We start from the raw sequence: 27,320 nt of genomic DNA, 5'->3' as shown, positions 1-27,320 counted from the left end.
CCCTCACTCTGTCCCTGTCCCTCACTCCATCCCTGTCCCCTCACTCTCTGTCTCTCTGTCCCGGTCCCCCCCGCAGTGCCCGGCACTGCCGTAAAGCGCGCTCCCGCCGTCGCAAACGCCCCGCGCGTCCCTGGCGACGCGGCCGCCCCCCGCAGAGCCGGAACATGGCGGTGGCGGCGGCCGAGGGGGCCGAGGGGGCCGAGCTGTGCCAGGCGCTGTCGCGGCCCCTCAGCCTCCTCCAGCAGCCCGACTGCGGGCGGGCGGCGCGGCTGCGGGCGCTGGAGGCCATCGGCGCCGAGATGCGGGGCCGGGCGGTGCCCGGCGCGGTGCTGCAGGAGGTGTTCGCGGCGCGGCTGCTGCGGCCGCTGTCGCGGTGCCTGGCGGGGGACGCGGCCGAGCGGTGCCGGGAGCTCGCCCTGCAGCTGCTCCAGCACGGGCTCAGCCACGGCGAGCGGCCCTGCGAGGCGCTGCCCGTGCTGCTGCCGGCGCTGGCACAGCGGCTGTGCCCGCCTCCGGCCGCCGAGCCCAGCGAGGAGCTGCGGCTCGGCCTCGTCCAGCTGCTGCTGCTCCTCCTGCAGCGCTGCGGCCCCGCCGCGGCCCCCTACCTCGGGGACATCGCCCGCGTCCTCCAGGCCACCCTCCTCGACCACTATGCCGAGGTCAGGCGGGAGAGCTGCAGGTGTGCGGTGGCCTGTGCCCAGGCCATGCCAGGTGGGGCTTAGGGACGGGCAGGGGGGGAGCGGTGGGATGGTGCGAGCCCGAGAATCCTGGGGGATGGAGGATGAGGAAGGGACAGGAGGAGGGAACAGGGAGAGAGGGAGGGCGATGACAAGTCGCACACACCCTTCACGGTTGTGCTTTGCGGGATTTGGAGGATCTGCTGGAGAAAAGCCGTGCCAGGAGTGGAGGCTGAATTGTTATATGCGGGTGACAGCGGGAGGAGGAGTTAGTTCAGCTCTGATACAGTGTAGAGTTCAATCCGCCTGCTACACTAATGCTGCAACATTAGAGTGCTGTTCGTAGTGTTACAGAAATGTTACTCCAGGTCTGTCACCCGCATAAAGACATAGAATCACAGGACAACTTTAACCCCCCACCCAAATGCATTAGTGCACCCGAAATGTCATCGTGTACTGCTGCTCCCAGCAGCTAGTGGGTGGCATGGATATGTCCGTGCTACTTAGAATCACAGAGTGGTTTGGGTGGGAAGGGACCATAAAGATCATCCAGTTCTACCCTCCTGCCACGGACAGGGATGCCACTCACTGTGACAGCTCACATGGTTGCTGTTTCTTTGTTTCTGCCCTAACAGAGCACTTCCACATGCAATCAGAATCTCTGATAAAACCCTTAATGCAGACAATTTCGCACCAGCACTACAGAGTTCGTGTTGATGTGATTCAGGCTACTGGAGCAGTGATACAGTTTGGGAGTGGAAAGTCTGTGGATGATGTTCTGTCTCATCTGGCCCAGAGATTATTTGATGAGATTCCCAAGGTGTGCTTCTCTTCTTTCTTTAATCTGGATTTATTTTAAATCTGTTTCGGGGTGAATTTTTTTTGTGTTTCCCTCCCTCCTCCCCCAGTTTTCCACTTTCATTCATTCAGTTGAGATAAGTAAATATGTCTATTGTGTTTTAATCCCAGCCAGAAATTAAATCCCAGCCCCTCACTTGCTCACAGTTCAGGTCACCTGTCCTGGCATTGCTCCCTCCAACTGTTTGTGCAGAGCTTGAGACACTAAAAAGTCCTTGACTTAGGGTAAACTCTGCTTAGCAACAACTAAACATCAGTGTGTTATCAGCATCATTCTCATACTAATCCAAAAAACAGCACTGTACCAGCTAATAACAAGAAGATGAACTCTGTCCCAGCTGAAACCAGGACAATTTCCCATACAAGTTTTATCAGCTGTAAACTGTCCAAACCAAGGCTGGTGACCTATTCAGCTGCTGCCTAATTCTGCAGGGTGTTGAATATTGTAGGCACCTTTTTGTTTTGATGAGTACCTTAAATTCTGTCTTAAATTCTCTGTCGCATCTCTCTGGGCCTTGATTTTGTAGCCTTTTCAGATATTTAACAAACACAGTATTGGTCACTTCATAAGATGCAGTTGAGGCAGTAATTTTAAAATTAGCTTAATCATTCCTTTGTAGTGAACAGAGGAAATCTTCTTCTGAAGATGTGTTTGGAAAGCTACAAATCCCAGAGGAATGTACATTTCTTACATTCTCAGGAAGATATTAACCATGACATTTTAGGGTTTTGAGTTAGGTCTGTACCTTGTCTTCCTCTCAGAGTTGTGCTTTTGTGCAGCAAACAGTCTCAGAGTGACTGAGGCAGAGTGAGAAAGCAAGGGAGTGTGATACCTTGGGTGTTACTAAAGGTGCTTCATGCAAGCGAGGAAATCCTGGGTTCTTCTCATTTCTTCTGAGAGTATTGATGTGCTTTGCCATACAGAAAGCAAATACTATTTTTTTTCTGTTATTTTCCTGGCATATATAAAATAGTCCTTTTGTGTCCCTGTAGGTGCGACATGCTGTAACAACTGTCATTGGAGAATGGTTGTTGCACCTACGAGACAGATATTCATATTTTCACAAGCTTATCCCTTTGTTACTTGGCAGCTTTAGTGATGAAATTCCTGAAAATGAGTAAGTGGAGCACTTTCTTCTTTTTTTCCCTCCCCCCAAATAGATGTCACACATGGAAGTGTTCCTGTGTTCACAGATGTTTTACTTGGAGGACAAAACCCCCACTTTTGTTTGTTTGTTCATTTTTTCTTAAACCCAAAATGTTGCATTATCTTCAGTAACTTTTGTTATACTGTCCTTTTATGCTACATCCAAGTGTGAGAGAGACAAAGACAGAGGTAGACAGAGACAGAATTATCCCTTGGAAGAGGAGACCTCTGTATAAACTCTCTACTTAATGTGCCTCAGTTAAATGGCAGGAATGCTTCCCATCCTTCCAGCTGAATTGAAGTAGTCAGCTTTTCTAGAAATCTCATTTTAAAATGTTTTTCTTTTGTGGGGGCGTGATGGTATAAAACTCTTATTTTGTATCTAGGAAACTGGCTTGGACTTATTGGGAGAAGATAGGCTTGCAGTGGGAGAAGGAGAATGAAGAAGATTTGAAGGATAAGATGGATTTTAGTCTTTCACCATCTCATTATCCCAAAGGAGGTAAGTGTTGCACTGAAAGTGGTTTTGGCTTCCTGAATAATCTCCAAGAGCTGCAGTGCAGTAATAACAGCAGAGCAGGATGTATAATATTCATTACAAGCTGTAACATTAGTTAATGTACAGGGGTGGCATGTATTAAAAATATAACATATAGCATTTATGTATATAAAATTATTTAAATTATTTATGTTTAATTTAAATGTTAAAAATATTCGTTCAATAACTACATTATTTTTTTTCCATTAACCATACAATGCATTTTGGAGAAAGAGTAAGAGAAAATGCCTATGATGAAAAACAGGTAAAGCAGTGGTGCAGAAACAGCAGAAAGTTCTACATCAGCCAGCAGCCAGGTGCACAATGGGCAAAGAGATGACTGGAAAGGAAGGCAAGATGAGCTGAGACCTTGAATAATGAGAACTGATCACAGCATTAATGATCCACATAATTGATGTGGAAGAAAAATTTGCAGTGAAATTATTTCAGACTTCTCTGTGAGACACTGGGATGCTACCAGTCTGACAGTGTACATGAAGAATGTGGGAACAGAGTAATTTCTTTTATTATACGCAAAAAACTGTCAAGATATGCAGAATGGGTAGATTACTTTTTAGTACTGTATGATTTATAGGTGGCTTTAAAACATTGTGTTTGCAGTAGCTTGAAGCTCGTTTCCTGTCTCGGGTTCATGAAGTTAATGTTTAAAAATATGCACATGGGAGTTGGTGAGAGAGAGGGTTTAACTGGCTCATTTATTGATTTCTGCACTCATACTTAACAGAACAAAAACTCTTTTGGTGTGAAAGAACAGGTTCATGCTTGACTTGTGCCTATGTGACAATCACATCACAGAATACCCAGCAGCAAAATCCTTTCCATGACAGTGGGTTCCGGAGTCCTTTCTTCTTTGAAATTACACTTCTTTTTTTTTCTTTAAAGTTGTTTTAGTCAGTAATGCTTGAATGAAAGGGGAAGCGCTTCATAATGGTGACTGGTTTGACAGAACTGTTTAGCTTTGAAGACAGGCAAGTTGATCTGTCATCCTTTCTAACTTTTGCTCTTTCCTCCTTATTTTATATATAATTTTACCTCAGGGGTTTGTAAATTCTAAAGAGTGCTTTTACTTCCACTGGTGATGGCAGAAACATATTTCTTCTTCTGGTAGTCAGAGAATCTTTTAACATACGTAAAGTGATGAAGTTGAATGTCTGAGCTCCAGTCACTTATTTTGCAATGACCATGATATAGTGAAGGTCCTAGAAACCTTAATATCCTTGTCCTTGAAACAGGGATTACCATTTGTACAACTGATAGTGTTATATCTTGGTCAGTTTTCTCTAGCTGTGTGTTGGGGTTTGTGTGTGTGTATGCTGTTTTGTTGAGGCTTTTTAGAGTGGCATCTATCAATTACTTCATAATTAAATGATATGTGCTTTCCAAAATAATCTTCTTAGCACAATAAATGTGCTTCATGAATTTGGGCAACATTCCAGCCCCACATTTAATTTAATTTTCTTGGTAGAATGATGCATTTAAGGCTTGAATGTGACATATGTGTGTGTATTTATATATGACACATGTAACTAAAGAATATTTTGAAGAAATGACTGGTAATTTTAGACTTGGGTCCAAGGATAATGCTAACTTTAAGATATCATTTCTTCCTGCTTATCTTTACTTCCAAATTGTATGTCTTATTAACAATCAGGCTTTATGTGACAAGAGAGAAGAAAAATCAGAGGAAAAGATGATTGGCTGCTTAATCTTACAGATACAAAACTTCATCAGAGCCACTAATGTACCTTAGTTTCAACTAATAATTTGTGATGTCCTACCACAGACTGTATATGGATGATTTTTATTATATGTGTCCTTCCTCTGTGTTTGCTCTCCACAAACATTTGAGTTTGGTTGTTTTTTTGTTGTTGGTCGGTTTTGTTTTTGGGAGGGGGAATGTTGGATTTTTTTTTTTAATATGATAATGATGTATTTTAATACTTTGTTACCGTTTCTTCTGACTTATTGAATGTACTGGAATATCTTTTTACAACTGTGAGTTAAAGGTACGTTTTACTGAACTGTCCAACTGTCAAACTAATGGACCTGACACAGGAGCCCCCCTGCTTTGATCTCACAGTGACAGATCCTGCAGGTCAGAGGAAGACCAGAGTTAGACCCCATACCTGGTGTCATCCCCCCAACTGAACAGCTTCCACTGAGCCACAGCAGTCATTGCCTTAGGATACAGGTGCAGACAGTTTATAGCAGGGAAGTCTTTGACAGGAGTAGCTACAGGGATAAATACCTGCATTTGAACATCTGAAATGAAGGAATTGCTGAAAAGAATGGTCCGAATTCTTCAAACAAAATTCTGCCTGGGGTCGAATAGGATGCACAGTCTGTATTTGCTGTCTCAGGTTGATTTCTTTATTTGACCTTTTGCTGTTCATTGTCACTTTTCATAATCCACAATGTTATCCTCCATTGACAAAAGAAGCAGCAATTCACATCCCAATGCTTGAATTTTACTTTCTTCCCTGCTCTAGGTATTTCATAAGCATTTATAAGCCTTTTGTAGTCTTCAGACCATTTACTATAGTCAGTTTTCCTTCCCCCCCAACTCCTGTATAATCTTTCTTACCAATTTAAATGTGTTATTTAATTTTTGAGAGATTGAAGAGGCACATCAATGAGCTGCTTTTCCTGAAAAGGCCTTAGCAAAGAGATCATATAATAGCTGTGATTTTTAAAATACTATCAATTTGCTGGCCTGATCTATTACACAGAACCTGTAGAAGCCATAGTTAGTGCCCTTTCTGCTTTCAATTTGCCAGATACACGTTTAACCTTTTCCTTTAGAGGGCACAATTGACATTGTCTGTTTTATTGCAGCTCATGTCCTCTGTACTATTTGTGACGCCTACCTCTCTTTCCCACTCTAAATTATATTTAACTCAGTGATACTACACTGAGTTTTGTTCATCTCTATGTGTTTCAGTTTGTTTTTTAAAAAGAGATTTGTGTTGCTATAAAAATTGAAATTATTAAGCTGTGTTTTCTAAAGTGGATAATGTCACACATTAACTTCCCTTTCTCTTCTGTAAATATTTTAAAACATGAACTCTAAATCACCATCCAGTAATAAATGCGTAACTTTTCAAAGAGCTCTGTGGAGTGTAAATTCTGCAATGTATATTAAAGAAATGCAACTTGCACAGGTAAATTCCTCAGAAGCATTTGGAATATTTTGTTCTATGCTGAAGCAGATACCCAGAGCTCTTACCTTGGAACTTTTAAACTTTTCTAAGGATTAATTTGCATTTGCTTTCCCTTTGATATTTCCTTTTGTTTTGTTTTTGTTTGTTTCTTTCTTTCTTCTAGTGACTCGGCCAAGACTAGGTTGTCGGGAACTTGTGTCAAGAAACCTCTCCAAAATCCTTCCAGGTCTCTGTCATGATATAACAGACTGGGTTGTAAGCACAAGAGTAAAAGCATCCCAGCTCCTGTACACATTATTGCTGCATGCAGAGGATCACATCACACAGCACATGGAGCTGCTGCTGAGAACTTTGTACCAGTCGTGCTTGGATGAAGAGAGTGAAGTGGTTAAAAATGTAAGTTTAGTCTCTCGCAGTAGCTGCTGTGCACTGAATAAAGACTCTGTCCTTTATAGCCCTGAGTCTGATCTTACCACATGTCACTGGAAATTGCTGAAGGATCAGGCTCAGGTTTTTATGGGTGTTAAAAACACATGAACATTGTACTTAACTACTATGTTAAAATAAATGTAGAAGACCGATAGTGAAGGTATTTAAACTTTAGTTCATATGCCAACCCCATGAAGCATTCATAATGACGTCTCTAAAAACCATAAGCAGTGGATTAAAGTATAAAAGCCTTGAGGTAATAAATTCAATGTAAAAGAAATGTGCAGGTCATGCCCTTTCAAGTTAATTTCACTTATCCCCCCTGCTCCATAATCCAACTGTATATTGAGGTATGTTTATTCCATGTGATACCCATATTCAGTTTTTGAATCCTTGACTTAATGCTCTGAAAATGCTGGTAATTTGCGAGGAATAATTAGTTTTGTTTTTTCTAACAGTTAATGCTTTCAACACTTTGATCAACAAATCAGTAAAACACATGTAGTTGAAGACATTAGATAAATTTGGCAACAGAAGGACAGGTGGTACAAATGTTTTTACAATTTGAAGATTAAATCTTCTGTTCATATTTCTACACAAGGAAGAGAATATATGTATAACAAAAAAAATAACCATGTAACTTACTTTAAAGCTACAAATTTTATTGCTTTGGGATATTGGAAGAATGTGTTCTGCTTACTGGATGCAGGTAGTCCAACCAAATGGCCAATCCTTAAATCAGACTTTTGTTTAGGTTCTTGCTGTGAGTTGGGCTTTAAGAAAACTTAAATAATGAGGAGAGTAAAGCCACGTGGCCCTGCTGTCCTGACCAAATTACCTATTGTGTGCTTATTGCTATAGTTCTAAATTCAAAAGTATGTGTTCAAGCAGCACATAATTTTCCCTCGCCTTTTATTGACCATATTTGTCTCTTCCTTGGAATTCCACCACTAATCTTCTCGCAGGTGCTTCCAAGAGATTTATTCCCAATTAGGAAATGATTGCAGTACTTAATTGTACTTTTCTTTGTGCCAAAACATAAGATTCAGCAACTTGTGTTTGTGAATGCCTTTTATCTCTTAGTGGTGCTGCTTCCCAGGGTACTGTGATAACATCCTCTATGGTTTGTAACTGTAGAACCCATTTCAGAGCAGCCACCGACTTGGAAAATGTCCATCTCTTTCTCCAGCCTAGTAATACCAAATGAGATGTACAAAAGACCAGATGGTCTTTTATCCTTTGTTTCTTACTTTTTTTTTTCCCTTTTTTGTCCTGTTAAAATGAGTAAATTGATCCATACAAATGTATCAACTCGTATTTTTGAACTGTTTAATTGTATTGTCCAGTTTTCAGAGCAGTAAAGTCTTTTTCTCTATAGTAAATGAGGAGGACAAGGATCACATCTACATGGAGTATGTTACAACTCCTTTGAGTCTTTGTGAAAGGAAACAGCTATAAATAGTGCATATTTCAACTATAGAACTCATGGCTGTGTTCTTCCATTGAGACAAAAAAAAATAGCATGATTCAAGTATTAATTAGGTGCAATTAAAAATCCAAGGCTAAATCACTAGACTAAAAATAATATACAAAGAGAGATGAGCTTTGGGGGAATGAGCCAAGCATTAAACACATGGGTTAGAAAGAAGTTTTGCTGTTGTACAGGTAGTGGTGCAGTAGTTGATTGTGTTTTGTTTATTCAAGCAGGTGATTGTAAACATTGGGCATCAGTCAGGCCGTAAGCTCTGGTGTGGTGGCATTTCACATGGAACACAACATACTGATACATCTGCAAGGCAGGGATGGCATCAAAGGGTGCCAGCACCTTGGGGAATAAATAATAATTTAGGCCTTTTTAGTTAAAGAAGTAAGAAATGGAAAGCAGTGGGCAGTTCCCCCATGGCAGTGCTTCCACACTAAACCAGATCTGTAATATCAGCTTCAAGATATAGTACAATAACAAAAAAATTCCTCTTTCAGGTTTTTAGAGTTATAGCTTTTAATAGATGGGGGTGGGTCCATTAAGAGTAAGCCTTGGAACAGCATTTGGAGGACAAAATGCTAAACCACTAAATCTGCAACATCTGGTTATTCTAAACTAGAAACTTTATTACACTGGAAGTTGTACACTTCATTTCTGTGCACTGCTTTCTCATGGAAGTTTGTCTGATGAGAAGGGTTCTTGCATGCCTTATTATGTGCTTACTGAACACGTCAAGAAAATTTCTTCATGCATATAATCATTACTGAGCGAGTGGAAAAGGCCTACAAGGCAACTGCTGGAGCATTTAAAGTAACAGCTGGAATCATAAAAAGAAAAAGCCCCATGATATGTTGCATAGTCTTTGTGTTTTCAGGAAAATCCTCGAGTTTTCCTGTTCCTTTTTCAGAGTGTGAAAGCAGCAGAACTGATTGGAACGTTTGTCAGCCCTAAGGTGTCTTTGAGGTTAATCACCTCAGCCTTTGAGCAGACACCCAAACCCTCCTGCGTGATGGTTCTGGCTGCAGTGATTCGAGGGAGCCCAAAAGAAATCTTACAGCCTCACGTGGCCCAGCTTGGCAACACACTGTCCCAGCCTGGAGTTTGTCAGCGATCTGAAGAGGTAAGGAAAGCTGGGAAACACACAGCAGGCTACAGGTTTTGACCTACTTATTTTTTCCCTAAATGTTCCCACTCTTATCCATCCCATGCACACCTACCCCACCCTATCTCAGGATATAGTTGTGGTTGCATGTCTGAGACAAAACAGGAGCTTCCCTGTCCTTCCTGGGCCATGTTGTGGTTTTCTGGGCAAATCTGCTATTTCCAAAAGCTTACTAACAGTCCATCCTCTCAGCAGATGTGGGTTCAAGCTTGAGAACTGCTGTAAAAGGCTTCATATAGTGGTAGGAAAATGAAGAGGCATGGCAGGGAGACAAGCAGCTGTTTAGTAAGTACTGTGCTAACAGAGGACTACCTTGGCTGATCTTGAGGCAGAGTTTAACCCATGTTTTGAAATTCCTTGTGTTCACAATCCAAACAAGATCATATACTCAATCCTCATCAGTAAAAATGACTGAAGATTTTTCATAGTCCATTGTAATTGGCATGTCAGGTTCCTCAAGAAAGATTCCCTCTTAATGTCATCCTATTTTTGTTTTGTATTCTTAATTCCCATTTTAAAAGGAAGCATTTAGGAGCACACTGTGTAAACTTTAGGGCCTGGTTCCTTCTCTTGAAGTGAGAATCTAGAAGGAAGATCTTTATTAATTAGAAATTTACTCCCAAGTGTATCCTTAATTAATGGCTGAGCTTGAAAATCATTTTTATTTTAGCATATGAAGAATATTCATCAATTGCTATATAAGGAGGTGAGAGATTCTCTTCAACATGGAATGGATATTTTTGAACCTGCAGGACTTTTTTTCCCTTCACTTATTCAAATGTAGAAATAGATCTGTTACAGTTGCACAAGAGGAATCCCTATAATTTTCCCCACAAATGAAATCCTGGCTTTCATTCCACCAGAAGTTTGTTAGGCTTCTGCTGTTAAGATGACCAAAAAAGGGCCAGTGCTGTGCCCTCAGAAACTCTGATATCATGTCAGATGCAGGCTTCCCCTTAAAACAGTTATTCATGTGTGCAGACTGAATCTGGCCTAATTGTCTTTTTGAGCCAATGTAAGATATATGTTTGAAGTTCTTCCTTCATTAGGTTTCTTCCCTAATGGAATATGTACCAGTGATGCAGGAATTAACCTTAATCTCCATGAAGCCTGTGATGATTAGGAACTCATATAAGTGGAAGGACTGTAACCTGATTGTTCAAATAACAACTCCCTGAAGTGTATCTGCAAAATTGCTGTGAGATTTAAGCTTACCACTTCCATTTGACATTAGCTACAGGAGTCAGATCCATCTGCAGCTGAAGGTTTGGGGGAATTGTTCTAGCCTTTAGTCTTGGAAAACAATCTTTCTCTATATTAGCCAGTGAATGCTGCACAGACACTGTTTAGCTAAGGATTGACCATGTCCATGAGATTAATAACATTTATAGCTAACCTATTCCTACCTAGACTTGATTTATTTTTGGGAAGTAAGTCTGTAACAATGTCCCCTTCTGTTCACTGACAGCTCCATGAATGTCTGATGCACTTTATCATAGGAGTCATGGCAAACTAACTGACAACAGTATTGACTTCAACTGGTATCAGTTGAATCAAGATAACATGAATTATATTGAATCAAATGAGATAAATTGGCTGAGATAAAAGCAAACGCTCAGGTTTTCTTGGTTTATGTATTTAACTGTCACTGTTCATCCAAAATAGTCAAACATGGAATAATATTTCAAAGAGTTGTAACAAATACGTTATTAATTAACAAATTGCACTTCAGAAAGAGAAAGTACTAACAGCAAACACTTCAAAATGCTTTGATGTTTTTATTCACCATTCACCAGTGGAACCATTGTGTGATTAAGAGCAGGGTCATTTATTTTACTAACAGGACAAGGTAAATACAAACAGACAGTGTGGGAGGAAGATTATATTGTATTCTATAAAAAGTAGAATGCAGGTAGTCAGAAGAGCTAACATTAAATTATCAATATGTTACCAATGTAGAGGATTATACAGTGCTCAGACTTTATTACTGTCATTTCCCATCTCTTAAAAAGAATGTTATATTATCTAAGAAAACATAATAACTGTATGCTTTTGTTAAAAATCAGGTCTTTTATATGGAGCAGTTGCTTTGTTGTGTGCAAGCATTGATTGAAGTGTGCCAGGAAGACTGCAAAGAAATTAGCTTACAGCTAATGAAAGTTTTGGTGACCATAATGGCAATACCATCCTCTCAGGACCTTAAAGAAAAGGTAAACTGTGAGCTGGTTTAATATTTTGTTGTGTTTCTGACTTTTACTATTGAGACACTTTGAGCCATAGTTATTTGTGGGGAGTAATGACTCGAGGATGGTCCGAGGTTGTGCTTCTCTCACTGTACAGACTGTATATGGTTAATAACAGAATTAAGATTGGAGTTGGGTTTACAATTTGGGATATAAGTCACTGGCCAGTGAATATTTGGTTATACACAGGAAAAAACTCAAATTTATTTTCTGTCTTTTAAGGAACAATTCACCTAGAGATCAAGAGCTCTACTCACCTTAAAAAAGTGATGGTTTCATAGTAATTTTTTAATCTTTAGCCAGAGATCAGACTGATTTTACAGTAGTTGACCTTTTTACCTCCACACCAGAAACAAAAGTTTAAATGTCCCAGGAATGCTTTAAAATCAAGGACAGCTGTACATGCCCACATAATAGATGAGTTTTTTTGGCTTAACATTACCTCACCCCCTTATTTCTCTCTTCCTCTTTCTTCCCCGAGCTAAATATCATATAAATCAGTGAGCCATCCTCGTGCAGTACAATTATGACCTCTCCCAGTTGTCTTTTTTCAAACACACACCTTAAATGTGGTGACTATTCTACTTCCTTTTCTCTTGCTCCCAGGCATGGTATTCCAAAGGCCTGTGTAGCATCAGTATTTATGGCCCCAGAGCTGACAGGCTGCCTCCAAGGAGGCATGAGGTATTCTGGAAGAAATAAAGTAGAACAAAGCTTGAAACAAGTATTGAAAAGACTTCACAGGTCAAAGAGGGTTGGGGTGACAATCTGTCTAATGGAGAGCCAGTGCAAGAGTGGGATTCTGAAGGGGTTGGAAATTGTGTTTGTTTGCTTGGGGCTTTTTTGAGACAAAAAATCTGTCCAAGTAAGGCTGGGACAGATGGATCTGGGATGTTTTGTGGTATCTTGTCTGTTTATCCCTGCAGTGGACTATAAAGTCAGCAAGGTCCATTTAAAACCTTACAACTTCATACTCCTACAGAGAAAGCAGTCTCATAGCAATAAATCCTAATTTTCGTATATGGAAAAGTTAATCTCCCAAAATTATTAAAGGTTTAAGATGTTCCTGCAGTTGCAGATGATTTTTTTAAGTTGACGAGACTTTGGATAAGAATCTTTTTTCTCATTAGCCTTTCTTTCAGCTAGACACATAGAAAATCTGGCAGTGAGATTACATAATTGCAATATTTCAAAAGTGCCACAAAGACAAATATGGCTTGAATTTAATTTTTTTCCTCCAGTTACTGACTGTTCTGAAACTTCAAAGTGAGCTGTACATCTTGCAGGAGGCAAGAAGTCCCTGTTAAAAGAGCTTAAGAACATACAGAACAAAAGTATTACAGCTGCTGTACAAGTATGAATTTGTTGTTCAGAAAAGAAATCTGTATCCAGGATCGAAAGATTCTGAGTATAAACATAAATTATCCAAAAATTAGCATTATAGAACTTCAATTCAGGCTTTACTGCAAGGGGACAGGAGATCACTGAGATAGTGGAGATCACAACTGATGTGACCTGATGGTGAACACTCAGGTCTTGCCTGATTTTTGGCCCCTTTGCTTTGTGTCCATCACATTTCTGGTTGCTTGGGGCTGAGGAAACGGACCACAACCACCAACTGAGCACAGCAGTGGCATGAGCAGGAGGGTGGTTTGCAGCCCCAAAGAGACTGCAGCCATTTCAGTTGTGAGTCTGTTGTGCATGATTTGAGCTTGTCAGTGGTTTAACTGGTGACCTAAAGATAAAGTTTTGTTTCATCACCAATGCCCTGTGCTATCTTAGCTCTTCTTTTGGCACGCTTCGAATAGTAGCATGAAAATAACGTGTCATTAAACTTTTGAATAAGGGAAAGAAAATCACCTTTGCTATTTATTTTTATTTTACTGTGAGATGCTTCTTAATGAGAAGACATGCATCAGTCTACAGGCATATTTAATTTATTCTCTCTTTTGAATTGCACTCTTGAAACCACTGAAAGTTTATTTTAAATCATAGGTGAACAATGTATTATTTTGTATCTTTTGTTCAATGAAAAAAAACCCTTGTGCATTATGGTGGGATTAATAATGGGGAACAGTTTCTGTCTTGACACATTCTGTAAAATGTTCCAATTAATTTACAAATAATTTATATGTAATGTATTCATTTATCTGAGTTGTTTTGGCTGGCTGGCAGAATGCTTCCAGAAAGGAGAAATCTATTGTGCTTGAGGCAGGCAAACCTGCCTTAAGAGTAACCTTTGTCCTTAGCAATTCCTGATTTATATTTTTTTTTCCTAGAATTCTCATTTATTTTCTCCACATCTGGTCCTTCCATAAAAACATCTTTGTCTGGCAAGTGATTAGTCTGTAAGAGTCTAAAGGTCCTAGACATGTTCCAGCTAACTTGTGTGGTTGAGTTCAGCTTAAAAATATTAAAACTATGAGTACAATTTGTAGTTCTACTGAAGCACTGAGAGTCAAATGATGTCACTCAGAGCTCTGCACTACATCTTTCCCTGCTGGAACTGGCCATGCTGCCAGCACATGTTATTCCTTAGTGGGGTTCCTAATGGTGTCTTGCTCCTCATCATTGCTTGCCTGTCTACTGAAATCACTAAGACTATAGATGCTGCTTCCAGCATGCTTTTAATCTCTTCCTTGGAGAAGTTTTATGCTTCTGGTAGATGCCTTCAGGAACTGTAAAAGCAAATTTTCCTTTCCTTTGAAATACATCTGCTGCAAGTGATTAAGAAAATCAATAGGCTTCCTTGCCAAGCATCATGATCAGGTCTGGAATTCATTTAGTAGTTCTTTTTACGTGTTTCATTTGTACATGTTTTATTTGCATATCTCATGGAATAATCTAACTGTAAATATGAAGAAGATATTTCTGATGTAACAGTGAATTTTGGTACTTATAAGCAACAGAAGTTGAGAATTTCAAAATGATCCTGCCCAGCTACTGTCAAGAGAGAACGTCTTGCATAATTAAACTGGAGGGAAGAAGGGGGAGAGGGGAAATGCCAGGTCTTCTCTGACCTGCAACAGGAATAGTTTTTGGAAGCTGCCATAGCCTGTTAGATGGGCTTGTGAGAAATTCCTCCCATGTTAATGTTTTAAATAATTCTTAAATTAAGGGGAAAAATCACTGCATCTTTATAAGCACTAAGCCTTTTTTATGATGTGGTTAGTTTTTGGATTAGAGACTCTTTCATTTTGCTGTTAGGTAGCTGTGTTCCTCATGATTTCATTTTGAAATCAGGACAAATGTTTCACTTCAAGTAAAAGTTAATAGATGTGATATAGGCAGACATTAAATATAAATCTGGATTGTTTAAGTAGAAACAATGAAAATCTTCTTGTGTCCCTTCTGTTCTTAGGAGTTTTAAAAGTTTAGGGTTTTTTATTACCCTTGTTTCAGTTAAAGTATCCTGTCTCTGTTTTAACAGGTGGAGAAAACAATGTCTTCATTAGCTGAAGTGCAGCAACTGGATAGTTTTCATTGTCTCTACAAGCAGCACATAATTCAGCTCCTGGAGTGGGTTTCAGTGTCGTGTGATGGGTGGAGCTGCTACTCTCCAGAAGTGTTACAGTTAGAGGTCATTGCAACCCATTCAGGTACCGCTTATTTCGTAGTCCTAAAAAAATATAAAGTCTCAATCTCCATAGCCTGCAGCCAGATTGTGTTTTGTAATGAACAGTGTAATACTCAGAAACTTCACAAGAACATGATGGAAAGCAAAACAAATGTTGAAGCAGCTCATATTCCAAAAGACTCCTTGGCTGCAAGGAGCCTATTAAAAGCACTTATGGAAAAGTGCACTTTCAGGTAAATGAAATAGGTGAGTATTAAAGTGATGTAGCTTATCTGTCCAAAAATGTATCTATTTTTTCCATCCATTCACTAGTCTTTCAAAAGATACCAACTTTCTGTAACAAACACTTCCTCGCTGTTGTTCTTCAACATGTGACTGTGTAGAGATGAGTGAAACACTTTGGTGCACTTTTCACATGCCTTCAGTCCTGCACAGTGAACACCCCTCTGACACAGCTCTCCAAGTTGCAGCTACAGCAAGGGCCGTGGTGACAGGCAGCTCTTCTCACCTAGACACACATTTGAAGATTATTAGAATGGAAAGTCCTCGTAACTTGGTTTTTTCCTTTGTGTTGGTTGAACAGGGGACGTCAGACAGTCACTTCAGCTACAGGTGAAGTATCATTGAGGCTACTGCAGATAGTTAAATGTGGACAGGTGTATTTTAAAGGACTCTATCTTATGTATTTAATCCTTGAATCTCAAAAAAAAACTTCATCAAACCTACGTGAAGCACCCACTTGCTGGTTTGTGCAGCAACCAGAATAAGCACTTTTTCTGGTTTTCATCTGTGGAAAGAACAAAAAGTTTTTTCAGTGCAAGATCTGAGAGGCCAACTTTTCTATATATTTGTACTCCCATTTCCATGACTGAGGGACTTCTAGACAGTTGTCTCTGTTTTCCTTAATGCTAAATAAATCATCAAATGTCTGGGCAAACATTTTGGCTTGCACCCAACACTGGTAATATGCTATTGTCTGTGTTTTCTGTCTGACACAGCAGCTCCTAGAGCTATTTTTTTTTCTTTCTTTTCATTCCCACACATAATGTTGTTTTTAATCAATTTAATCAGCTTTACTCATTTCACATTTCTCAGTTTTTACTGTTTTCCAGGAACGTATGCTTAAGCTGAAATTAGCAATGTAGTTTATTTTGTTTATTTTCCATCTGTTGAATTTGCTGTTATCAGTTTGATATAGTAGTAGTATCTTATGAATGTCTCAGAACTCACATGAAGTGGTGTATTTTGAATAAATGCTGTGAAAATAAAGACCTATTTGTTGGCACAGACATTTAGCAAACTGCAGTTCAACACCCTCTATTGCTTCAGTCTAGACAATGAAAATTTGGGGGTTTGTCATTATTATTTTAAACATTAAATTTCCAGATATTATTAAATGCTATTGAACTTGTTTTGGAATCTTGAATGCTTCAATCTGTCCATTCCATGTGTGAGGAATATTCTTGTCATCAGAAATGCCAGTGTTGTGTCTCCTTCTGGGAACATTTTCTGAGTGACTGGGGTTGAATGGAATGTGCATCTCAAGGATCCAAAGCTGAAGAAGTTCCTAGAGTAGTTTATTGCAAAAATAGAGCAGAAAGAGCATTCTACAGCTAGAAGTTTGCAGAATAAAGCATGTGTACAGTCTCTGTGTAGTCTTTGTCTTTAAAACCATGCAGATGTTAATTACCATCAAGGAGAAAGGCACAAACTTCCTTCAGTTTCAGGAAAATAATTTCTTAAAATGTTGGGATAACAGCTTAGAGTTCTGTTTGTTTATTGTTTAGAGGTGAAAACAGAATTCATCAGAGGTGTGAAAATATTGACAAACTAAAGAATTAATTTAGAAAATATTTTTATTTCAAATAGCTCCTAAAATTCATCAAATTTTAGGTTCTTTTGTACAATGCAAATAAGCATTACTTAGACATGGAGAAAGAATGCTGCTGCAGTAATTCCATTAACCAACTTTTGAAGCTGATCCTTTCAAACATGCCCTTTCCTGTGCCTCCAGGAGTCATGAGCACCTTTCCTTGAATGCTGCATGTGGAAAAACTTGAAAGAAGAAAAAAGTATAGTTAATGTTGCTGTATGGAGAAGGGTGTCAGGGTCATAGCAGATTCAGTATAATTTTTCATTAAATTTAATGAAACCAAAATTTTTTGCCTAGCCTTAGACTTTCAGAGTTACTTAGGGACAGCATTAATCCCCCACCCAAATGCATTAGTCCACCCAAAATGTCCTCTTGTACTGATGGTCCCAGAAACTACTGGGTGTCATGGATATGTCCATGCTGCATAGAATCATGGAATGTAGAATAGTTTGGGTTGGAAGGGACCTTAAAGACCATCTACTTTCAACCCCCTGCTGTGGGCAGGGACACCTTTCACTAGACCAGTTTGCTCAGAGCTCCATCCATGGCCTTGAACACTTCCAGGGATGGGGTAGCCACAGCTTCTCTGGGCAAATGTGGTACAGCAATAGCAAGCTGACTACATGAGATGTGGGAAAACAGATCCTCAGGCAGCACCACACTGCCATGGCCAAAACTGTGGGTACCTGAGCCTGAGAGGAGTTAGTCTGGGTATTTGTGCCCCCCCTAATACGATGTAACGTGGATACTTTAACAGCTGCCATGCGAGAGGGGAAAGCTAAGTACTATTTTAATACCAGATGTATTACAAATTTTATTGCACTCGCATGTTAAACATCTAAACAGAACTTATTAGTAGTCTGAAATAAGCTTTACCTCTTCGTTTTCTAGGTCCTGTCATAGGTGAAGCTCTCGATGACTTTATTCTCATTCTGAAGACGTGTCTTCAACCAAACAAAGATCCCCAGATGCGGTTAAAACTTTTTACTGTTTTATCACAGTTGTTCCAGAAAGCAAGTGAAACCATCAATTCTCAGGGGTAAGTGGAGGTCTGATTTCACACAGCTATTTGAACACTACAGTGGCATTTAGAAGTAATAGCCATGGTAGTTATTTAACCCTTATAACCGTGCCCATGTTGGCATGTCTTGGAGAAAAAAGACTTTCCCACCATCTTCTACAGCATATTTTACTTGTTGTATTTTTGAACAATGATTAGAAGGGTGGAGTGCAATAATTTTTAAAAATATATAAATAAATTCAAGTCTGGACTTTCTCCACTGTAGTCTTCCTACCTTTTGAACTGAAAGCTTCAGTGTGAAGTGTGCTGTTACTTGTTTCTATATTTTCAGGTAAAAAGACCTTTCCCCAAATCTTCGTTCACGAAGATGGGCCATTATTATATATATTATTTTCAGGATGCAATATTAAATTCGCTATTCATATAAGAAATGTCTTTGTTGTCGGTAGATTACTTGTTTACTTTCATGGAAATTACTCACTTTTAGAATTAAGTTACACAGATTTACAACAATAAAATCTGAAAATGGAAAGAGGAGAATCTAATTGCATCACCAACAGCAAAAATTCTTCTTAATGGTAATGAGAGGTAGTGTTGGGAAGTAGCAATAATTTGCAGTTGCACTGTTGCTTTCACTGCTGCCACTAATTTGTTTAGCTCCTTAAAATTATTCTAACAGCTTGGATAGGAAGGCTTTTGGTTATTCTGCTAAACACAGTTGTGTGGTCATTTAATTGTGTTTGAGTCTGACATAACTGAGTCAGATAATTGCCAGATACTGCTTTACTGATTCTATTTCAAGGCACTAGAACAAAGATTCTCACAAACAGCTCAGCATTATGGTTAACATAATGCTGGTGGAATTTACCTTTGTGTTTTCCCGGATCATTTTTCATTGCATTTTAACAGTAGGTTTTATTAAAAACAGAAGCAGCTACTGATCAGATAGCACAGAGCTGCTTTTAGTTTTGGAGCTGAAAGGAAATTTGGAATGATGGTGATCGTTAGTTATATTTTTTTTTCCAGCAACTTTTTTGAATAGAAAATTATTAATTCTCAAAAATGTGTTTAAAATAATAGATCTAGAGGGTTTTACAAATTTAGATGTGTCTAATGGGATGTCAGATTTCTCGTTATTACTTAAGTGCCATCTGCTGACAGGAAGCAGGAGTGGCTGGATCTCTGCCTTCCTCAGACACCCAGGGCTCCCTTGCCACAGGGCAAAGCAGCAGCCCGGTGTATCTATTGTCATCATGTTGCAGGTAGAGATTTGCAGATGTTTGTGTCAGTAGATAACTATTGTGCTTTAGTCAGGTTATACCCAGATAACATGGACTACCTGCAGTGGGTAAAAGGTAGTTACAGGAAAGAAGTAGCTACAGTTATATTTCTTATTACATTGAAACAATATTATTACGGAATTTTTTTGTTGCTGGTTTATCCTTGCTGGATGATTTTGTTTTGCTTTTGTGTGGATTTTTTTTTTAAGTGCTTACTGATAAGTTAGTTGTTAACATGTACCTGTTTTGTTCCTTCTGTGGCTTGGCACATCATGAATGGGCCACTTATTCATCCTGGAAATGCAGGACTCTTAGAAAAGTCAACAAGAGCTTCTTCCCTTTCTGCCAAGCACCAAGGTGGTGATGTGCTGTTTGGCACTCAGGTGGTCACAGTTTGAACAGAAGTTTGAACAGGGTGGGCAGGAATCAGGGTAGATTTAATCTGTTACTTGCCATTCTGTTTGCATGATGCCAGCTGATTTGTAAGGCAGTGAATAACCTGAGCTCCAGTTACTGGCCTCAGACAGGCACTAATGTCTCTTTGATGCAGCAAAATATTAATTAACTCGTGTGTAAGACCTATATCTTTCTCTCTTAATTTAAAATTGTTTGAAATGGAATTAAATGGGTGTGAGGGATTCCTGCCTATTACAAGTACTGACTCTCACAGCAACTTTTAGCATAGGAGTCATTTAATAGAAGAGGAGGAAGAAGCATCAGCAAAAACATCACAAATTTGTGTTTGTGATAAAAACAAACTAGTATTGGGACTGTCACCATCAGAAAATCCTGCTGACCTCTCATCCTTGAGGGAGATGAGTTTCTGAGCCAAGGGAGAGCTGAAGTATTCTTTGTAGGCTCCCTGCAATACTGGGAGGTCAGGTATCATCAATAGCAGTCATTCTTTTGACATTATAAATACTTTTCACTGGACAGTCTCAAAGGGCCTCACAGATATTAATGAATCCTCACAGCACTCACTTGGGGTGTGTTATCTCCACTTCACAGGCAGAGCAAGTGAGACAGAGAGAAGGTAAGTAGTTTACCAAGATAACAGTGAGTCATGGGCGTCGTCTGAAGTGGGAGAAAGTCTACCCTCCCCCTTCCATGAATGTTGGGTATTTGTTTAAATATTATCTAGAAAAATTAAGTTATGAAAATCTTATCACATACATTGCAATCACATTGGCTTATATGATTTTTTTTTTTAGAGTCTTCTTTTTTTCCCTTTTCTGTCTATATTTCTATGACAGAACATTCTCTTTTACATCCTGTCAGTCTCTTTATCACTTTCTCATGAACCTTTATTTTGCTTTCTTATTTTTGGCTTCAGGCTGTTCCCTAGCTACCTTGAGACTGTGATAAAAGACATCCTGGCTCCTAATCTGCAGTGGCATGCTGGAAGAACAGCAGCTGCCATCCGTGCTACAGCTGTATTGTGCCTTTGGGCTCTCATCCACTGTGAAATGCTTTCACCAAAAGAGGTAAATTCTCTCTTTCTCATCCTTTGAAATCTTAGGCAGGAAAACAAAATAAATGCAAGGGGGGAAAAAAAGAATAAATCCTTAGGGTAAGTAATATTTTCAGATGGATGGACAGTTTTCATAATAAAATTCATTAATTGTAACTGAATATTAATGACTGAAACAATCAGTGGAGGGATGATGATGTCCTGGTAGGAGACCTGAGGCCAGCAATATGCTGAGCTGTAGGACTGGCCAGCATCAAATTTTTGTAGATATTTTTTCTAGTAAAACATTCAGTTCTGTAGCACAAAATACTGCCCACTATTAACACAACAATTTGGGCACTTGACGTTGTTGGACTTGTAGCCTGTGCCTGTGCAGCAGCACTGGAACCAGTCAGGACAGGCTGCTGTGTCACGTGGCAAAGACAAGTTGTTTGGTTGCCTTGGAGCCCACAGGTCCATTTAGGGGAAAAAAATAAAATCTGAAAGACTCCTGGAAAGGGCAGGAGGAATTGAGATGGAATGTGAAGAATATCTGTAGAAACTGAAGCGGAGACCTAGCAAGGACTACACTTACAGACATGTTACCCACCAGTGATTAGGGATTCATTGAATCTGAGGGGGTTTCTGAAGCATCTTTGCTAACAAAAATGGCATGTGGAGATAATGCACTGGAAATATTTAAAATATAAGGGCTGAAAAATATTTCTGAAAAATATTTCTGAAAAATATTTCTGGAAAATATTTCTGAAAAATAAATTGAATTAAGATGTTATTAAATGTTAGTAGTCTTTATTGCCTTTATAACAGACAAAAGTGCTTAAACACATAACTGGTTGAGTTCACACATACAAAAACATTGGTATCAAGATTACTGTTCCAGTTGAACACTTTTTTTTCTGAATCGATGCCTTAATGCCTATTTTTCATTAATGGATAAGAAATGTACATAATAAAGTGAAATTCCGACCCTCCCCAACACATCCCATCCCATCGCTCGCTGTCAGAGCTGGAGCGCCATCTCCTGGTACGGGCGCGTCATCCTCAGCTCCGGTGTGGTTAAACCCTGGCAACAGTTTGGGGTTTGTTTTTTTAACAGGCGAGTAAGTTTTAAAGCTTTTACAAGTTACATAAAGCTCATCTGCATGTATACTGAGCATTCATGAGCTGGATGATCGACTGGTGGATTTTCATTTTCCAAGCAAGCTTAGAGGCAAAAATAGAGCTGTGTAACTTCTGAGATTTTCACTTTTATAGTTAACTTTTTAAACTAAGGAAACCAGTATCTGTCAGAGCTAATGGTAACTGCTCTAACCACTAAAAATATTATTTTAAAATGACTGAAGAGCTGTTATTCTTCTATGCTTTTCCTATTATTTGTAGATCTTAAAAGTCAAAGATGAGCTAATGCCCCAAATCATTGCTTCCATGGATGAAGACTCTAAAATTACTCGACTGATGGCTTGTCGTATTGTTGATGCTTTTTTAAAAGCCTGTGGGAGGCAGTTTGATGAAGATAAATTTAAGAACACTTACACAGGTAAGTGTAAATGTTTAATTGACTGGAGGGGTTGTTTATTGCTGTTGTTTTGGTGGGGTTTTTTAAATCAAGATCTCCATGTGGAAGAATTACATTTGCTTTTTTTACCCAAAGCATCACAGTTAGCTCAGCTTTTCAGGGTGAAAAGCATCATGCTGGAGCAGTTGGCAGATTTGCTGTATGGCTTTAGGAATCACTGTGCAGGTTGTCCACATCGCCTGCAGACTCACTGCAGCACTGAAAGCACTAACACAGACTAGGAAATGACAAATATTGCTGCATGTCACTGTGGCATCTGGCTTTAATCCCACATGAAGAGCAAAAAGCCTTTAAACAATTTGAGGTACAAATAGGGGCAGATTTTATGTAGACTCATTTCTCACCCTTTCTTATCTCGCTCCCATAGATCTATTCTAATGCTATTTCTGTGTTCTCTTAGTGGGTATTTTAACTATTTGGGTAGTTCTCCCTCAAAAAGAGTAATTTTATAGATACTAAGGAAATGGAAAAAGTGAAGTGCTGCACAGAATCATACCATTAGCAGCATTTTCGTGTATGAGAGGCATTTTAATTTCTTAATCCTGCAGAGACTGAGGCGTGGTTTTAAACTGCTAAGAGAGGCTGCATAAAATGTATAAAGTACACAGACACATTTTAGAAACTCCAGGTGTGAAACACCTGAGCAGGCATCACTGAATATGACTCCAACAGCACTTGCAAGGCCTTCCTGTAGCAGGTTTTTAATGGCAGTTTTTCCCTTCACTGAAGGGCATTACAGACAAGTTCATGTCCTTTGGAAATGTCCTCACTCCCAGTTTGGCCAAACTGAGCAATATTTCCAACGTCATTATCCATTGAGGCCACTAGATGGAACTTCACTCAATATTTCTGTCTGTGCAGGGCTTGCCAGTACCTCATCTGCATTGCTTCAGAGTTTAGTCTATATGAAATAATGTGCTAAGTATAGTGAGAGCAGAACAGTGCTGCAGTATATAAATGGAAGTCACATTGTTCTCCGTGCTGTGTTTGAGGGCCAAGAGCAAACCATTTCAGTGTACCATAAATAGACTTGAATAGGTAGTGGGTTGGGGTTTTATCTAAAAAAAAAACCCAACCAAAAAAACAAAGAAGAGAACCCTAGTCTAGAGTTCTGTATTGTAAAATAGAGCTAGGATCTCTAATGCTTCTTAGGATGAAGTTTAAATGTTAATCCATGCATCAGAAGTACAGACTATTCACATATATGTACCAGAATTTATGTTCTCATGTATACAAATAACTTGGATTTTCCCAAACTCAGCATCTTAGTGACTGATACTCTTTCTTACATGGCACAGTAGAAATCTAACAACAAACACATTTATTTTGGAGAAGTACATGATCAGACAATTGTCAAAGTATACCTTTGCACCTTGCATGTTCAACTAGTCTGCAGTGCAGTCATTCACTGAAACAGTAACATTTGATAGAAATACTGTGCTTTATAGAGCATACAAATACTTAAACTCTGTAGTTCTGTAATGCATGAATAGACTGTCATAGTGCCTTGTTAGGAGTGCTAGAGAATGTTCAACTAACCTAAATACTTCCGTGTATGTCTTTATTAATATTTTTGGCAACATAACAGTCCTATAACAATGCACCACGTGCTTTTAAGAACAATGTGATACATGTATTCATAATGTTCAAAAGACAGAAATACGTCATAAACGCAACAATAATTTCAGTGATGACACAAGACTTTTTTTTTTGGAATGCAAAAGCTGACTGCCCTGTTCACAGAGCTGTTTGGTTATTTATATGCTCCTTTTCAGAGGTTTTAAAGCGTCTGGATGATGCTTCGTGTGATGTACGACTGGCAGCTGCTCACACCTTGGCTAATTGGTTTAAGTGCTTAAAGGACAGTGATGTGAAATCCTCAATGGAAGGTCATATTGAGTTTCTGTACCAAGAACTGTTGATACATCTCGATGACCCAGATCAAAATCTCCAAAACGCAGTCCTAGGTAAGACTTTCAGTCATATGTACTTTGAACAACACTTTTTAAATCATCATTCTGAGTGTTCTATGAAAGTGGCACATCCAGATAGAGGATAATCCTGACAGGCTGGAGCTTTCCTTTGGGTTTCAGTGGGTAAGAGCTCCGACCTTTTACCTGTGTGCAGAATGTAATGTTTTGTCCTGTGTTCACCAGGGGGGAAATATCAGGGCAGCTGAACTACCAGAGAGTTTACAGATGGTAAACAGGATATGGAGCATAGAGCCCCACCATTGCAGGATGTGACCATATCCCAGCCTGCTTGATGGGCTCCCTGGAATTTATTAGTGTGTCAGCCTGTGTTCAAGAACATAAATGTCAAAATACAGACCTCAGCAAATGGGGGAGGGAGGAATGGGGGTGTCATCACTGTGTCACTCATAGAACAACCATTTCCACGTTCGGTTTCAGCTACCTTTGAGAGAACTTGGATAGAGAAACACAGAGCAGCTAATGATTTATAAAACATATTTTTGTTTTACAGAAGTTTTAAAGGAAGGAAGTGTTTTATATCCAGATCTGCTGGTGAGAGAAATCGAAGGGGTTGTACATAAGCATCAAACGCCGCTCTATTGTAATCAACTACTACATCACATTCAGTCAGCCAAGGAATCAGCTTTGTGAATCACTGCTGAGATTCTTTTTACTGAACTGATCTGAAATCTGTATGATCTGGATTACTTTCATGTTTTCTTTTGCTTGAGAAAGGCTGAGCTGAAAATAGATTGTTTTTTCTCTGTAAGTTCACTGTTGGCTCATTAAAAAGTCAAGTTGGCACAATTCTGTGTTCTTTGCTGCTTGAACGGTTCTTTGTATTTGTTAGCAATAAAACAATGTTTTAATTCACTTTGCATTGGAAGTTTTTCAGATACAAGGTTTAAAGGAGGAATGCTTTTTCAGGAATTTAACACTGTTTATAATTGAGAAAGATTATTTAACAAAGTAATAATTTAATGTCAAAGTTATTAACGTAATAAAGCAAGGACTCAGTCTTTCAAGGAGGATTTCAAACTCTGGATAAAATCAGACTTTGCAGAGTCAAGTCTGTGAGGATCAGTTTTGTAAGGGAAAAAAAAGCAGCCAAACTTCTCTTGCATAATGCAGCAAAATTTATAATGTTCTGAGTACTCATATTTATGCTGGTATAATAGGGACATAGTAGGTGTCACTAAAAGAATAGTTTTTATTGTTACTGTATTACATTTCATGACTGAGAGTAAAGCTGAATTTTTTAAATTAAGGTTTATACATGGGAGGAAATGTGCTGTTTTGTCATTTAGACTGTATATTTAGTTTATAGATTTATATTTTTGTACTAAATATATCACATTTGCAGTTTTTATGTTTATACCATTGTGCCTTGGAAAGCAAGCAACATTTGTTTCCATGTTGCCTTGTAATTAAATTCTGCAGCTTTAGGTTAAAGCTTGATTTGTTTGGGGGTTTTGTAATACCTTTGTAGTGTATAAGTTTTAGTGTTGTCTTATATTCTCAGCTGTGTAATAAAGTAAGTGAGCTCCTAACTGCTTGTCTGCATCATTGTGGCGCAGTGTGCTGTTTATTATTTGCACACACAAATCATGGGAAATCAGGATCCTGATCTGGGGGTTTTCAGTCCTCTGTATTACAGACAGAAAGTGCTCTTTGGCTTCTAATTCCCAAGTGCCTTGGCTTTGTATCAAGTCTAAAAACAGACTCAGTGGGGGTTGCTCATACTCCTTATGTTGTAGGAAGTCCTGGTGTTTGTTTGTCCTTCTGACCTAACTTTACCTTTTCAGGCTGTGACATAATGGTTAACAAACCCAGGATCTGTTTACAGCAGTATCTACTTGCATTCTCAGAGAAACATTTGAGACAGATTACACACACAAGACAAGTGTCTTGTCTTCCTATCTTAAAAGCAAAGTCAGGCAAACTTCTGGCCACTTCTCCACAAAATACGACGTTGCTTTGAAAATTCTCCAAAAAGAGACAATAATACTAACAATACAGAGTAATTGAGTCATTTCTTATGGATCCAAAAGCTATTGTGCCTTCCTGTAGAACAGAATACTCATTTTAGATCCTTTGAAGTTGACTTTTTATGGAAAGCCAAAGTATAACTGTCCCTGTACTGAGCATTTTAGTTGACTGAAAACTTCTAACTATTTAACTCACTGGAGGATCAGCTGAAATTCAGAAGGCACAATGTGAGTGAAGTAAAAATCCCTAGAAAACATCAAATAGAGTTAAGAGGTTGTGGAGTCTCTAGCCTTGGAGATATTCAAAACCTGACAACGCAGTCCTGGGAAACCTGTTCTACCAGACCCTGTTGGGCAGGAGTGGGACTGCATCATCTCCAGGGGCCTCTTCCAGCCTCAGCTATTCTGTGATTCCATGAAAATGTTTTCCTTAGTCTAATCAATTATTAAAAAGCCAATTTAATTAGAGTGGAATGTAACTATCCTAGCAGAGCCCTTGTTCTCAAAAAAAAGTAGCGTTTCAAAGCACTGCAAAGAAGCACATTCTTCCAATACAACCTAAAGTTTCACTTCAGCAGCAAGAACCCAGTTCTTATGGTAAAGTTTCCTTGAAAGTCCCCCAGATAAATCCTACTTAACGTCACTACTACTGGCATGATGTTATTAGCTTGCTATGTTGGCAAAATTTAGATTCTTTTACTTTACCACTGACTGCAGCCTCATGACACTGCAGTACAAACGTTGAGCACATGCTTTTAAATATCCTTGTGATCTAAAGAAGAGATGTTTGCAAACCCAACTTCAAATGTGGGATTAGAGAAGAGAACATTCTTGGGCAAAGT

The 27,320-nt window shown here is 39.1% G+C and overlaps 1 protein-coding gene across 1 annotated transcript; it reads left to right on the top strand.

Moving 5' to 3' along the window:
• The first annotated feature begins 141 nt into the window (after window positions 1-141).
• DNAAF5 (dynein axonemal assembly factor 5) lies at window positions 142-26,040 on the top strand. Its single transcript, XM_027683726.1, has 13 exons — window positions 142-711; window positions 1,313-1,497; window positions 2,529-2,653; window positions 3,069-3,184; window positions 6,566-6,798; window positions 9,222-9,434; window positions 11,543-11,686; window positions 15,150-15,318; window positions 18,061-18,208; window positions 20,804-20,954; window positions 22,322-22,478; window positions 24,293-24,484; window positions 25,002-26,040. The coding sequence occupies exons 1-13, from the start codon at window positions 165-167 to the stop codon at window positions 25,139-25,141; spliced, it is 2,520 nt and encodes an 839-aa protein (XP_027539527.1). The 5' UTR covers window positions 142-164; the 3' UTR covers window positions 25,142-26,040.
• The last annotated feature ends 1,280 nt before the right edge of the window (window positions 26,041-27,320 follow it).

Source organism: Neopelma chrysocephalum, unplaced genomic scaffold (genome assembly GCF_003984885.1).
Source record: "Neopelma chrysocephalum unplaced genomic scaffold, ASM398488v2 Primary Assembly neopelma1_65, whole genome shotgun sequence".
NCBI classification, from domain to species: domain Eukaryota; kingdom Metazoa; phylum Chordata; class Aves; order Passeriformes; family Pipridae; genus Neopelma; species Neopelma chrysocephalum.
Note: the sequence above shows the minus strand (reverse complement) of the source record. Positions and strands in the feature narration are given on the sequence as shown.